Source organism: Camellia sinensis, chromosome 4, assembly GCF_055761805.1.
Source record: "Camellia sinensis isolate YWXY chromosome 4, ASM5576180v1, whole genome shotgun sequence".
NCBI lineage: Eukaryota > Viridiplantae > Streptophyta > Magnoliopsida > Ericales > Theaceae > Camellia > Camellia sinensis.
The window spans coordinates 75,693,843-75,709,143 of NC_138964.1; the positions used below are offsets into that span (position 1 = coordinate 75,693,843).

General features: G+C 34.2%; 1 protein-coding gene across 1 annotated transcript; it reads left to right on the plus strand.

Annotated features, from left to right (window-relative positions):
* The first annotated feature begins 1,765 nt into the window (after window positions 1-1,765).
* On the plus strand, window positions 1,766-4,958 carry LOC114284482 (Lung seven transmembrane receptor family protein). The gene is made up of 2 exons (XM_028227407.2): window positions 1,766-3,263; window positions 4,648-4,958. Exon 1 carries the CDS (start codon window positions 1,931-1,933, stop codon window positions 3,239-3,241), a length of 1,311 nt encoding a protein of 436 aa, XP_028083208.2. The 5' UTR covers window positions 1,766-1,930; the 3' UTR covers window positions 3,242-3,263; window positions 4,648-4,958.
* The last annotated feature ends 10,343 nt before the right edge of the window (window positions 4,959-15,301 follow it).

Consider the following 15,301-nt stretch of genomic DNA (forward strand, 5'->3'; position numbering starts at 1 on the left):
TCAATAATAATGAAGCCTTGTGAACTAGAATTTCTTTGTGAAGTCCAGAGAAAATTCATCTAGAGAAATTCTCTGTGAACCAAAATTTCTCTGTGAAGTCCAGAGAAAATCCATCCAGAGAAATTTTCTGAATCGAATTTTTTCTGAATTGATGTTGAGGGACCTTAGATATTATAAAAATATTAAGTATCCTTTATAATATAAAATCTTAATATCATGAATTTTTTTTTAAAAAAAATCTTTTAAAAAAAGTATATATTATAGTTTCCCAAAAAAAGAAAAGAACGGTTGGTCCTCCCTGAGATGCATGAGTCCCTTCTGTCTAATAGACCTATTTTTTTCCTAGATGGTGGCAAAAAAAAACAAAAAAAGGAAAAGAAAAGAAACCTCTAACACACTCATTTGCATACTTTAAACACAAGCCAACAGGGAGAGTCGATGTGGATGGCATAACTATTTGATTAAATAAAATAAATTTAAAAATTTTCACAACCATTAGACTATTTATTTTGGAGTGGTTTGAGATAATTTAAATAAATATATTTTTTGACTTTTTATGAAATATGAATTGGGTATGAGTTGAGTTTGAAATGATGTGTTAGAGAGATGATGTGACTTAAATAAGATTATGTGACTTTTTGACATTTTTAGATCATGTCAAACAAGTCCTTTGTCACCCAAAGTTCACTAAAAAACAATTCAAATTTTTTTTATTGCATAATACTCAAAATTTCAAAGACCCAACAAAATAAAACTTAATTTTGATGTATCAAAAATCTTGAATCACTAATCTAAATCTATATTGCACTACTAAGAATTACCACGCTAGATCTCTATCAGAATCAAAATCTACTAATACCATCATATTAGATTTACACCACAACTAAAATAATATATCTTTTTTACTTTCAAATTTTAGTATTATAACAAATTTAAATATTTATAGTAAAATATTAAAAATAAGGAGAAATATAAAGTAATGGGTTGTTTGGAAATAATTTAAATAAGTGCACTTATTTATGTCACATTATCTTTGCATATCTTTTCGTAAAAAGTTGAAAAATATAATAAATAAATAAATCTCAAACAATTAGATTGCGCAATATATATATATATATATTAAAATGTTTTATTATTTTTTAAAGGAGCCGCTATTCTCACTCTATTTTGTTATAAACACATTGTCTTATTTGTTTTTATTATATATAGTTACTATTTTCATTCTATTTTGCTCCAAATACACTTCCTTTTACGTATAATAAAGACAAAGAATATAGTATATTTAGAGCAAAATATAGTGATAATAGCAGCTCTTTTTTTTTAATTTACAAATAAAATTTAGTCTCTCTCATGTATAACACGGATTTTACACTAGTAACTAATACATAATTATAGTTAATTGTAGTTCGTGGAGTTAAAATATAATTTATCCAAAACTTAATAAACTTGTAAATTTATTTAACTTTAGTTTATATAACTTTCAAATTTATGAAACTTAAATAATTTAGTTTTATAACTTGAATAGCACGCATGTAAGTTGATTTTTTCCAAGTTGAAACTAATTTTTAATTTTTTATACTATACCATATATATCACATATAAATTTATTTATTTAAGTAAAGTTAAAATCAAATAGCTTAGATCTTTCATAGATAAAAATTATTACAAGAAAAATTCTTATCAATAAAAATTGATGAAAATATGAGACCATTGATTTTTTTAAATATTCTTATTATGAAATCAACTGAAGATATAAATTATTCCCGAATATTTGAGTGCGTGAGTGAGTGTTAACGCAAATAATATTCACAATTTATAAATTGGCTTCAGTTTCTTCAATCTTTTGGTATTCATGAAGGAAAAGAGAATCCCTCGCAGGCCTGAGATCTGAAAAGCACTTCTCAGATAGATAGATAGATATTGGTACACCATGGACGTTACTTCTTTCTCTCTCATCCTCATCACCTTCCTCTCTCTCTCCTCACCATGCTTCGCCGAGATCCGTTTTACCGAGATCCGATCCGACGATCGGCCCATCATCCCCTTCGACGAGTTCGGATTCACCAACCAAGGTCGCCTGGAGCTCAATGTCTCTCAGATCTCCCTCTCAAACCCAAGCCCAGACCTCGACCGTTCCAAGCTCGGCTTCTTCCTCTGCACCAGAGCTTCATGGCCTCAGGTCCTTCAACAGATCGAAGACGCTGAGATCAACTGTGCTCTCCATTCCACTCTCATCAAGAAAGTCTACATTTTCGATTCCCTCAACACTGCCAACAGTTTCGATACCCTGTATCTCCACAAAGATGCCGATCAGTACACCCTCGTCTTCGCTAATTGCCTTCCACAGATGAAGGTCTCGATGAACGTTCGATCCGCAATGTACAATCTCGATGCAAAGACCAATCGCCGCGACTATTTATCGGCCGGTAGAACTGTTCTCCCCACGGTATATTTCCTGTTCTCGCTTACATATTTCACTTTGGCTGCTGTTTGGATATGCGTTCTGTATAAGAAGCGTTTGACTGTGTTCGGAATTCATTTCTTCATGCTCGCTGTTTTGGTCATGAAAGCATTGAACCTCTTGTGTGAGGCTGAAGACAAATCGTACATTAAGCGAACCGGTAGTGCACACGGTTGGGATGTTTTGTTCTACATATTCAGTTTTTTGAAAGGAATTACTTTGTTTACTCTGATTGTGTTGATCGGGACTGGTTGGTCGTTCTTGAAACCCTATTTACAGGATAAGGAAAAGAGGGTTTTGATGATTGTGATTCCACTTCAGGTTGTTGCGAATATAGCTCAGGTTGTGATCGATGAGACCGGGCCCTTTGGACAGGATTGGGTTACTTGGAGACAGGTGTTTCTGTTAGTTGATGTTGTTTGTTGCTGCGCTGTTTTGTTCCCAATTGTGTGGTCAATTAAGAATTTGCGCGAGGCGGCGCGCACTGATGGCAAAGCAGCTGTAAATTTGATGAAATTGACTCTGTTTCGCCAATATTATATTGTGGTTATTTGCTACATTTATTTCACAAGGGTTGTGGTATATGCATTGGAGACAATTACCTCTTATAGGTATCTTTGGACCAGTGTGGTGGCTGGGGAATTGGCAACACTTGCCTTCTATGTGTTTACTGGTTATAAGTTCAAGCCCGAGGCACATAATCCGTATTTTGTGGTCGATGATGAAGAGGAGGAAGCTGCTGCCGAAGCATTGAAACTTGAAGACGAGTTTGAACTGTGATTTATTCCAAAGAATTCTCAAGGTTGCAATCAAATTTGGGGTTGGGGTAGAAGCCAAAATTTTAGTACAAGCTATCCACCTTGCTTTGACTGTTATCTTTCTATTCGCAATTGGTTGATTTCCTGTGCATGATGTTCTTGAGCCAGCACTATAATTCCATAGACTTTTCTTATGTTTCTTTGAATTAAGTAGTCTGCACAAGTATGAATACCAAATTTTTTGGGTCAATTTTGGAGAATGATTATCCATTTATAGGATCTTTAGACACACATTAGAATCATGAAACACATAATTCTTCTCAGATTGTTATCTTGCACTACAAATACATGTTTTGGGTTTCATATTCTGACTCTGCTTACTGGGTTACTGTGCATGAAATGAACCACCTCAATTCATATTTGTATTGTTCAAGTTTTTTATGTCAAAGCAAAGTTGGAAATAACAGATTTGGTGTGTTTGGTTTGATTTTTCAAAAACAGTTTTTAGATGAATTTTTATGTTTTTAATACTTTTTTTTATATTTTAATTATATATATTTTTACTTTTTAGTTGCATCTAATAAATTGGCTAAAATATTTATTAAAAAAAAAAAACTAAAAATAAACGAAAATTCAAACAAAAATCCATGTGCATTTTTGTTTGGGTTTTCGTTTGTTTTTAGTGAATGATTTGTAATGAATGATTTTTGTTTGAATTTTTGTTAGTTTTTAATGAATTTTTTTTAATATTTTAATTAAGCCTTTTTACTTTTGGGGGAATTACATGCCGGTGGGAGAAGAGAAAAAAAATTACCGACACATTGAGGGGTGCAAGTGACATTTGCACCCCATAGTCTTTTATTTGCACCCCACATAGACACGGTTGCACCCCATGTGTTTGTAATTTTTTTTCCCCTTCTCCCGCCTGCATGTAGTTCCCCTTTCACTTTTTAGATACATCTAATCTTGATGAACAAAATTCATTAAAGACAAATGAAAATTTGTTTAAAAATAGTTTCTGAAAATGTAAATCAAGCAAATTAATTAATATATTGATAAGGTTTGGGCTCCAAGCCATGCTTTGAAAGTCACAAATTACTGTAATATTTAATTTGGGCCTAAAATTCAGGCTTTAATTTGGGTCAAAATTTTCTTATTTGGTCCATTATATAATTTAACTACAACTGGGTTGATATGCCTACCATCCATTACAACAAAGAGTTGAATAAACTTCACATTCTGCATACTTATGAAGACATGGTCCAACACAACAAATAGAATAAGCTTGACATGCTTCCAATGACATCTTGTATTAGGTGTTGTAAACTTTGGATGCTCTTCGGTATGTTCGTTATTCTAAATTTTTTTGTGTTTTGAAAATAAAATTTTAATTGCAAACATGTAATCCAAAAGTTTTTCATACTGCAGGACATGCTCAACACATCTTGGATATTAAGGGGCAAGATTCTGGTATATTAAGTGCGTAAGTATTGGAAAAGTATTTTAGGTTATTTCTTTAAGAAGAAGAATTTAGATTTGACAAAGGTGAATTGCATTGATTTTGTCCTCTATCTGAGTTCATTTGTGGAAATACATGAATAGTGTATTTAATGTTTTCTTTAAGAATATAGTTGAACATATAATTACAAAGTAATGTACAACTACTACATTTCTAAACCTTGTGGAAGTTGATTATTGTCCTACCGTGTATAAAATGAATTGTTTTGTGTTTGCAAAAATAGATCTTCTCCTTTTGAATTTGTGGTATCAACATATCCATCTCGCTTATCTTTATGATATCAAGTTTTCATATTTATGCTTCATAGTATGACAATAATTTATGATCACAATTCAGATTGCACTTAGCCTTGATTCTACTGAGAGGTTTGCACTTTGTAAGCTTCCAGGACCATTGGACTGAGGATGACTCTTTAAATGTAACTACATGACGCGGAGGGTTCTTTAAGCTAAAGTTTAATAAGCAAGGTCCTTAAGCACATGCCTTTGCATACAGGTTTATGAAAGCATTGTAGTTTTTGATCGTTTGTGGAGCTATTCATTTAACATCCTTTGGAACAGAGTAGTTGAGTTTGTGAGCTTCCCTATTAATTTTAAGTAATATGTCCCTGATGTTGTAGCAAACTTTGTTTGTTGGTTTTGACTATATATTGCACATTATGAATAATTTGAGATAACTGTTAAAGTTCATAAGCCTGATCAGTATTCTTGTTTTTACATTTAGAAAGTATTGTTAGTTCAACAAAGGAACTCTATTCAGTGGTTATCTAAGAGACAGCCCAGCAGCTTAGGTCACATTCACCTTCCATCTTTTTGTGCATTAGTATATTTGGGCATTAGAGCTAGGACCTCTCTGGTATCACATCCTGAGATTGGGTTGCATCCCACGTCACATAATCCTCAATTCTCTAAACTCAACCCTGTCAATGAAAAGAATATGTTGCACGTTTTCATTGGCTGCTGGACTGTTCCAATTCAGGATAAGCCTATGAAGAATAATCCTAGATTTTTGATGAAGCACATATTAATATTCAGTAACATTACCTGACACAAATTAAGACCCATGGGTAACCATTGCATGCAATACTTGTCTGGAGAATATAAGAGTTACTAAAACTACCCTATGACTCCAAAAAACACATAATGTAAATATTCCATCAGTAAGCTAACCGTGAAAGATCAAATCAAATCTTACATTGAATCAGGATGTGATTGCCCAAGGTCCGGAGCTTGCTCCACACGGATTCATTTTGTTTCCGTGCTCTGCATTGGAAAGCTACATTCAGTTCAGTATTTAGGAACTTATTGCAAATTCGTTTATAAAATATGTCCCTTTTTCTTTGGATATGATAAAGAAGTGTGGTATGATTCTTTTTATAAGCTACTGGAAAAGATATGAGTTATTTTTAAGCATAGTATGAATTCATCCAATAGTGTGTATCGTTTACTTTGCTTTAATGAATGCTTGATCCCTACTTCCACAGCTTTAATGGGTGATTCTTCTTTCCTCATTAGAGTTTGGAAATTGCCCAGAATTCTTGCATTTCACAATGCTTAGTCTAAGATTCATGAGATCAATTCTTTTGAACTCAAAATGGCTCATGGGCAATGGCAATTCCACAAGCTTCTGGTATGACAATTGGTTTACTGATTGTCCTTTGATTGAATTCGCATTGCGCAATATCAATTCATTCTATTGTGCATATGACAATCGCAATTTTTCTGTCACGACCCAAACTCGCTCCTAAAAGTTTGGGCATGATTGGCCTGGAGATGGGCCTCAAAACCAAATAATCAAATAGTGCATGAACATCTTATACAATACCGGGGCCTAAAACGGAAGCAATTAACAATCAAATTAGACGTCCATTGAGCAGTGTTTAAATGCCAGGATCACAAAACATTTTCATCACATAACGTAGCACATACATAAGTCATACCTATATACATACATATACAAGCTCAGCCCAAAAAAATGGGGGTGCAACCAAAAACATCAAAGAGTGAAAAGTTATACACATTAATCAACGTTTGAAAAAATATTAGTGACCCAACATTATGTGCTACGAAAGGAACCCTACAACAGCAAAAAGGCTTCACTTTAATTGGCTTGACACAACGGGGTCGACAAAAGAGCTGTTGGAGTTGGACTAGGACTGTCCCCCGGGTTGATTACCAACATAGATATACATAATACAGGATGAGTGAGGCTCATTGAGTAATAGCAATGTAAGGAAGTTCATATAAATAAGCATAAAACACAATAAACATAAACTTATACTTCATGTTCTTGTCTTGGTCTTGCATTCACTCCCAAAACGGCCTCAGGCCCAACATTATATAGAACGGCCTTAGACCCAACATATCAATAGTTGTTTGGAACATTGGAGGGTAGATAGAACATCGACATGTCTCTACCTCCCTCGGCCTTAGGCCATGAGTCATAAACAATTCATATCATATTAGGGTCGGCGAGACATCAGCATGTCCCCACCTCCCTCGACCTTAGGGCCGCCAATAATAAGTAGCTCACATCCGAACGGCCTCGGGCCCATTGATAGCAAAACAAAACGACCGAGGGTCTATAACAATACCATTGCTCAAATATTACAATACAAGTGTTCCAATTATTCACCATATCGAGAACAAAACCCATTCACGAGTAACGATATATCAACGATAATTATCGGAAGTAAATGGAACACAACATTACACTACTATTACACACAGTGCTGTGGAGGAGCAATAGTCCCTACGTGACCTACACACAGCATACAACCCATAAGTCAGTCACTTTCTTTAGTCTTTTTCTTTTACTCAATATCTGATTCGTTCAACTCTTATTTAATTACAAGCATTTTAGAAGGTTCATATGCACATTTTAGTAGTTCCAGAGGGTCTAACAGAGAAAAAGAAACATACAAAAATTTTCCCCTTGGGCCGCACGTGCAGAAGCCCTCCATCGCATGTGCTGAAGGGTGGGCCACACGTGCGGAGCCTTTATTCCAAAACCTCAAATTTTCCTCCCCTGTTTTCCGCACATGTGGCTACGAGCCCAGCACGTGCGGTTGTGCTTCCCGCACGTGCGGCCATGAACCCTGCACGTGCGGTCGTATACCTTGTTTTGAGCAGTCCGAACTTAGGCAAAAATCCAACTGAACAAACACGTTACAAGGTGCAAAATATGAAGAATCAACTCAATATTATGGTATATCATCACAATAAACATGAATCACAAGCTTGACTAGATTACAACCCTTTTCCAATTCATATACACAACTCAAATCTTTTATGTTTCTATCTATACTTGGTTTATCAAATATACATAACCATCTAGATGCATATGTGAGTTCAAAACATGTGTAACTAAAGAACAAGAGGTGATCCTTCTCAAAATAGCTCAAAACAACCAAAATACAAGAATCATCGTTCCAATCAACCAACTATCATAAACATGACCTTTTTTGTAAACCCTAGCTTACATGAATATAAAAAGTTCCTACTCAAATCAATTAGAGAGGATATTCTAGGTAAATTATACCTACCTTGAACTCCAATCTCTAAAATTCTTCCCAATTCCTTCAACCTTCACTCTTGTTGAAGCCTCCTCTCTCTTCTCTCCCTCTCTAGCACTCTCTCCTTCTCAGGAGATATTTTCTTTTGTGATGAGAAGTTCCTAGGTCAAGAGTCTAATGGACTATTTAAGGTTTGACCCCAAATTAATCAATTTAATCATTACGAATCAAATTTTTACAAAAATTCATTTGTGATCTAAAAATCATGCTCATCACAGTTATAAAGTCAATTTCGGGTTATCGGACTTCTAAGGCTTCCAATTACTAATCCAAACGTCGCAATTGTAACAAATTTTTCACACAACTGACAGATATAAATCCATAGTTATATAATTCACACAATTAAACTTAATTTCACCTGGAATTTCACATTAAACATGTAATTACACATATAATGAGAGGTTGAAAGCATATAAGAGAGTCGGATTATTACATTTTCATAATAAGGCTGCATCTATTTCAATTTGAGATTACCTCAATTTGATTCAGTCATCCTATCTGAACTTGGGACTGGGTTATATTGATCTTTTAACTGTGTGTTTCTTTATGGGGTTTGTGGGCCAAATTAATGAAGCCACGGATGAACTTCCCATAAATTTAAACCTCATTGTTTGTCAAAATGCTCCCATTGGTGTTGAATTTATATGTATTTATTGTTTCAAATTTCAATAATGTTAAACTTATGTAATTTTGTGGCTGCATTAACGAACCAAAATTCTAAATTTGCTGTTCGAATATGTAGTGCATTTCTTCCATGATCCTTGTTCAATAAGTTATGCTAGGATGGTAGTATTATTTTGGGTACTTACGTGTAGGTTCTAATAAGTGGGCTTATTGTCTGATAGGTCCTATGAGAAAAATTTGTCATAAAAAAAAAAAAATCACTAATTGTAAGTTTTAGCGATAATTTATAAAAACCATGACAAAAAAAGTCATTAATTGTTAAGTTTTAGCGACATATAAAAAATTTTCACAAAAAAATTATTTGTTGCGACAATTTTATCAAAACTAATTTTTAATAGGACTTGATGAGAATGAAGTCAAATTATTAGGACATATTGGTAGTTTATTGTGTTCAAAGCTGGGTTGTTTAGTATCCTAACAATATTCTGTTTAATACACATGAAGCAAAATGCTGTAGATTTCTTTTGAATTGAGTTTCCTTTCCATGAAAGAATAGAGGATGGTGTCTTGCCAAATCCAATTAATTGTTGGAAAACGAGGTGCTATACCTTAAAATTTTAGTGGGATATATTTGCATTTTATAGATGGTTCGAACATGCTTTTACTTTCTCAGAAAATAAAATGTAGCTAAAAATAGGAATTAGTGAAGACCAACAAAAAATTAAATGTGCACAGCCTAGGTTTCGTTGGTTTGAATGTATATCAAAGTTTGTAGGAGTTTTGTTTGGATAGTATTCCCAATTGTATTCTAGGCCTGGTAAGCAAATATTCAATTTTTTTTTTTTTTTTTTTTTTTGTACATATTGACTTGTGTTTGTCCAGATGCAATTTTAGCACTCCTCAATCTAATGTCTGCATTTGACTGATCTATATCGTTTGGTTCCCTCTATAATTTACGAAATAAAGATCGGTAGTGGTCGTGTAGTGCTTAATTAATCATGTTTTTTGTACAGTAGTTATAGAGCCCGCTGTGACAGCGATTCTATAGATGGTTAGTATATTTTTGCTCTAAACAGAAAATTTCTAGGACAAGTAATTTACTTGGTCTGGAGTTGGCTGGATCCCAAACTTTGATCTCAGGAACTCTCATAAGCAGTTTCAGTCGGCCCTCAAAGCATGTGCAACTTGGGGAAAAATTAAGGGGTTTTGGTGAATCCCCCGTAATCAAACTTTAATGCAAAAGTTTTACTGCAAAAAGAGTTTTGACTCAAAATATTTTCTAATTTTGTGATAATGACATGACAAATTAAGTGTTAGCTTTTGATTTGTCACAAATACTAAATTGTGTTAAAATGTAGGTTTCTACTAGAAACTTTCTAGCATTCCTCTAAATTAATTTTTGGCAACTTTCTTGGATTTCTTTTTTCCTTGTGGTGGTGAATTTATTTGGACAATAATACTGAGTTGGAGTCAGGTTGAGATCCCATATCCTGAACTTTTGTCCCAATTCTTTGGAAATGTTTTTGTTGCTCCTAGGGCGCCACACGTGGCGGTATTTTTCACCAATTACAAATGCTCATGTCCCATCATATTCTTCAATCACTCAATACAAAATTGTGACTCCTATCTCTTCCACCAATCACAACATGTTTGGGGCACCACCTGGCAGTATTCTGGGACCCCAGTAACTTCTTCAATTCTCTATCCTATTGTTAATATGCCCCCACAAGTCCAATTAAAAAAAATAAATAAATAATAATAAAAAAAAAAAAAACCAAACCCTCAGTCTTTATCTCCTTTGTTTTACTGCCTCACCTCACCTACCAGAGCTAGTTCTAGACTCCTCATCCTCTCCATTTTCATCATCTCTTCCTCTTGCCACCACTAAAAACCAATCTGAGCCTCTTTATGTCATTCGAGTGTTTTGTGAGGCACCTACCAGAGCTAGTTCTAAAGTCCTCATCCTCTCCATTTTCGTCTTGTCTTCGTCTTGCCACCACTAAAAATACAAGTTTGAGCCCCTTTATGTCATCCGAGTATTGAGCCATCGACTACTCAAACTAAACCAACACAAATGACACCCTATCATTCACATAAGGGCTCCTAAGGCCCCCTTCCTCTTGTTAGGGTCGATTGTTTGGTTTGAGCTTGAGTGGTTGACTTGCTCTCTATGACCTAGCCTTCAAAGAATTCCGATGATGTTTGCCAAAGATACAACTTTCACAAATTCAATTGTCATAATCATATAAAGCGAAGTAAAAATTTCAATCTGAGGATTGATCTGCACAGGATTGCTAGTCCCGCACAGACCTTGCACTGCAGACCTCGTGACTGTTGTGATAGGTAGACTGTTTGAGAGCCTTGCAAGAGTTTCGGGAATTAATGACATGAGAGAGTGATCGAGAGACTTGATTACAACCGTTAGAGATTCGCACTATACTCGATATCACACAAATCAATTGCAAGGGAAATCTAGATTGAATAAAGAAGATCGATTCATGTGACCCTCTTGCTTCCCTTACTTGATACGATAGAGATCAATCGTTTACTTCAACTAAACTCGATGAAGCACTGAAACTACTTCAACTTCAATGGATGAACTTTTTGCTTGCCTGTTTTTTTAATATCATTATGACTTGATTGTTCGAAAGAGATTATTTCTCGATCAGAATAGTGGAACAAGGCACTACAAGAAAGATATATTCCTTTTCAAATCGCCCCGCGAAGACCCCTTTCACTGCCTTCTCAAACTAATGAAAGCCCTTACAGAACAACTACTGTGAGAGCCTTTCCTTCCCCTATACCTTCTCGTATACGGAAGGATACTCTATTTGGTCGAGGTCACTTTCCAGAAGAGGCAAGGAGTAGTAAGAGGAAGAAAGAAGAGACCAAGGAGTCTACTTCATAGTTGTGACTCTTGCTAACAATTGAATCTTTAACTGGCACTTGACTCGAACCACTTGCCATATCAAAACTAGCACTCCGTCAACCCTCTCTCTCTCTCTCCCTCACTCTTAATTGAACCCCAAATTGGGCAGACCATCAATAACATCAAACAAGATCATCAATCGCAAAGCATGACATGGTAAAGAGGGCGAAGATGGAAGGGTTTGCTAAAGAGGAAAGAGAAGGGTTTCGGAGTATGATATGGTTTTTAATGTATTACATATGGCAGCAAAAGGAGGTTGAGACAGAGGGCAGGAACAGATGATCCCAACCCCGTAGGAGTGACCCATCAAATCTTCGTTACGCTTACTCGTAATGAAGTTAGGGTCTGTTTTTGTTATATTTACATTATCTTGTGCTTTTTTTTGTTTTATCCAAAATCACAAACTTGTTTAGAAATTTGTTTTTGAAATAAATTTTTTTATTATTATTTATAAAATTAACCCATTGTTTGGGTAACGATGGATAACATTTACAATTTTTTTATGTTTATAAAAATTTTATAAATTGATTTTTATTTATTTTAAAAAAAATATAAACTAAAAAATATATTTGTTAAATTCTAAAATATTTATACTTATTTTGTATTATTTATGATCACAACCCCCCACCACACACACATATATATAAATATATAATATGGTACAACACCCAAACAAACCATTTGCTCTCTCTCTGTGTTTATGGAACCAAACTGCGTTTCATTCAATCCATCATTGAATTGACAGAGAAGATTGATATTCATGGACTAGTCACGAAAGAGTGTATGAATGGAAGAGTCACGAAGCTTGTGCTTGAACACTTGAATTTGAGTGATACATTGGATAAGAAATCTCTCAATCGATTAGATCAAATTCGAGTTCTGAGCTTGAAAGGAAACTCCGATCACGACGAATTTCGATCCACTTCGATCTGCTCCGATCTCTCTGGCGACCTTCTCTCTCTCTCTACCTCTCTCTTCTCTTCTCGCGCGTCTCTGTGCAGCGCCGTCGCTGCCTCTTAGCTTCTCGCTGTCTCTCTTTTCTCCCTCTTCTCTTCTCGCCGTCGCTGACTCAAGAACGAAGAGAGAAGAGAGAGAGAGAGAATCGAGAGAGAGACTGACCTGGCAAATTGAAAATTTGCTTTTACGCAGTTTCGAACATGGCACCCTCGAAAACACTGTTCCTCTGCGTTTTTCCTGTTCAAAATCCAAAGTAAACTCATTCATTTTTTTCAAATTTATAAACTAAGATAACCAATTATAAATCAAAAAAATTATCAACAAGTTTTATGATAATTTTTAAAATTTTTATATATATTAATCAAAAATTAAAAACAAAAACGTTACCAAATAGCCCTTAATAAGGGCCAAAAACTTTGTAAAATGAAACGGATGTAATTATACAACTATTTCTACAACTATTTTCCCGTGATGTCCACGTAATTTGTTTGGATTAAAGAAAAATGAAAAAAAATGAGATTTTTCAACATTTGTTTGGATAAATAATTATGTGACAAATGATCAGAAAGAAGAAAAATAGGCACTTAAAAAATTACGGTGAGAAATCAAAAAATACTCTACAAAAAATTTAGGGAGATTTATCAATAAATCTCATGTTAAATTTATGAACCAATTGGTCCCAATTTTTTTCTAATAAATCGTTTAGTCCTTGGATATTTTGAGGGACCTTAATACCCTCATTTAGATGTTATTAGATGCATGTTCTTTATGAGGGTGGGTCACGTGACACACACAATGGGTACCACAAAACAACAAAGTACACCAAGGCTCTTTATGAGGGTGTGTCACGCGGCACACACAATATGTCACGTGACACGCACAATGGGTGTCACACATCAACAAAATATGCTAAGGCTCTTTATACTTTTTGCCTTAGAGTGTCACGTGACACACACAATGGGTGTCACACAACCATTTATAAATCAAAAAAATTAACAACAAGTTTTATGATAATTTTTTAAATTTTTATATATATTAATCAAAAATTAAAAACAAAAACGTTACCAAACAGCCTCTTAATAAGCTCCAAAAACTTTTTAAAATGAAATGGATGTAATTATACAACTATTTCCACTACTATTTTCCCGTGATGTCCATGTAATTTGTTTGGATTAAACAAAAATGAAAAAAAATGAGATTTTTCAACATTTGTTTGGATAAATAATTATGTGACAAATGATCAGAAGGAAGAAAAATGGGCACATAAAAAATTACAGTGAGAAATCAAAAAATACACTTTACAAAAAATTTAGGGAGATTTATCAATAAATCTCAAATGTTAAATTTATGAACCAATTGATCTTAATTTTTTCCTAATAAATTGTTTAGTCCTTGGATATTTTGAGGGACCTTAATGCCCTCATTCAGATGTTATTAGATGCATGCTCTTTATGAGGGTGTGTCACGTGACACACACAATATGTCACGTGACACGCACAATAGGTGCCACACATCAACAAAGTAAACCAAAGCTCTTTATGAGGGTGTGTCACGTGACACACACAATATGTCACGTGACACGCACAATGGGTGTCACACATCAACAAAATATACTAAGGCTGTTTATGCTTTTTGCCTTGGAGTGTCATGTGACACACACAATGGGTGTCACACAACCATTTATAAATCAAAAAAATTATCAAGTTTTATGATAATTTTTAAAATTTTTATATATATTAATCAAAAATTAAAAACAAAAACGTTACCAAACAGCCCCTTAATAAGCTCCAAAAACTTTTCAAAATGAAATGGATGTAATTATACAACTATTTCCACTACTATTTTCCCGTGATGTCCATGTAATTTGTTTGGATTAAACAAAAATGAAAAAAAATGAGATTTTTCAACATTTGTTTGGATAAATAATTATGTGAGAAATGATCAGAAGGAAGAAAAATGGGCACATAAAAAATTACGGTGAGAAATAAAAAAATACACTTTACAAAAAATTTAGGGAGATTTATCAATAAATTCCAAATGTTAAATTTATGAACCAATTGGTCCCAATTTTTTTCTAATAAATCGTTTAGTCTTTAGATATTTTGAGGGACCTTAATGCCCTCATTTAGATGTTATTAGATGCATGCTCTTTACGAGGGTGTGTCACGTGACACACACAATATGTCACGTGACACACACAATGGGTGCCACAAATCAACAAAGTAAACCAAAGCTCTTTATGAGGGTGTGTCACGTGACACACACAATATGTCACGTGACACGCACAATGGGTGTCACACATCAACAAAATATAATAAGGCTTTTTATGCTTTTTGCCTTGGAGTGTCACGTGACACACACAATGGGTGTCACACAACCATTTATAAATCAAAAAAATTATCAACAAGTTTTATGACAATTTTTAAAAATTTTATATATATTAATCAAAAATTAAAAACAAAAACGTTACCAAACAGCC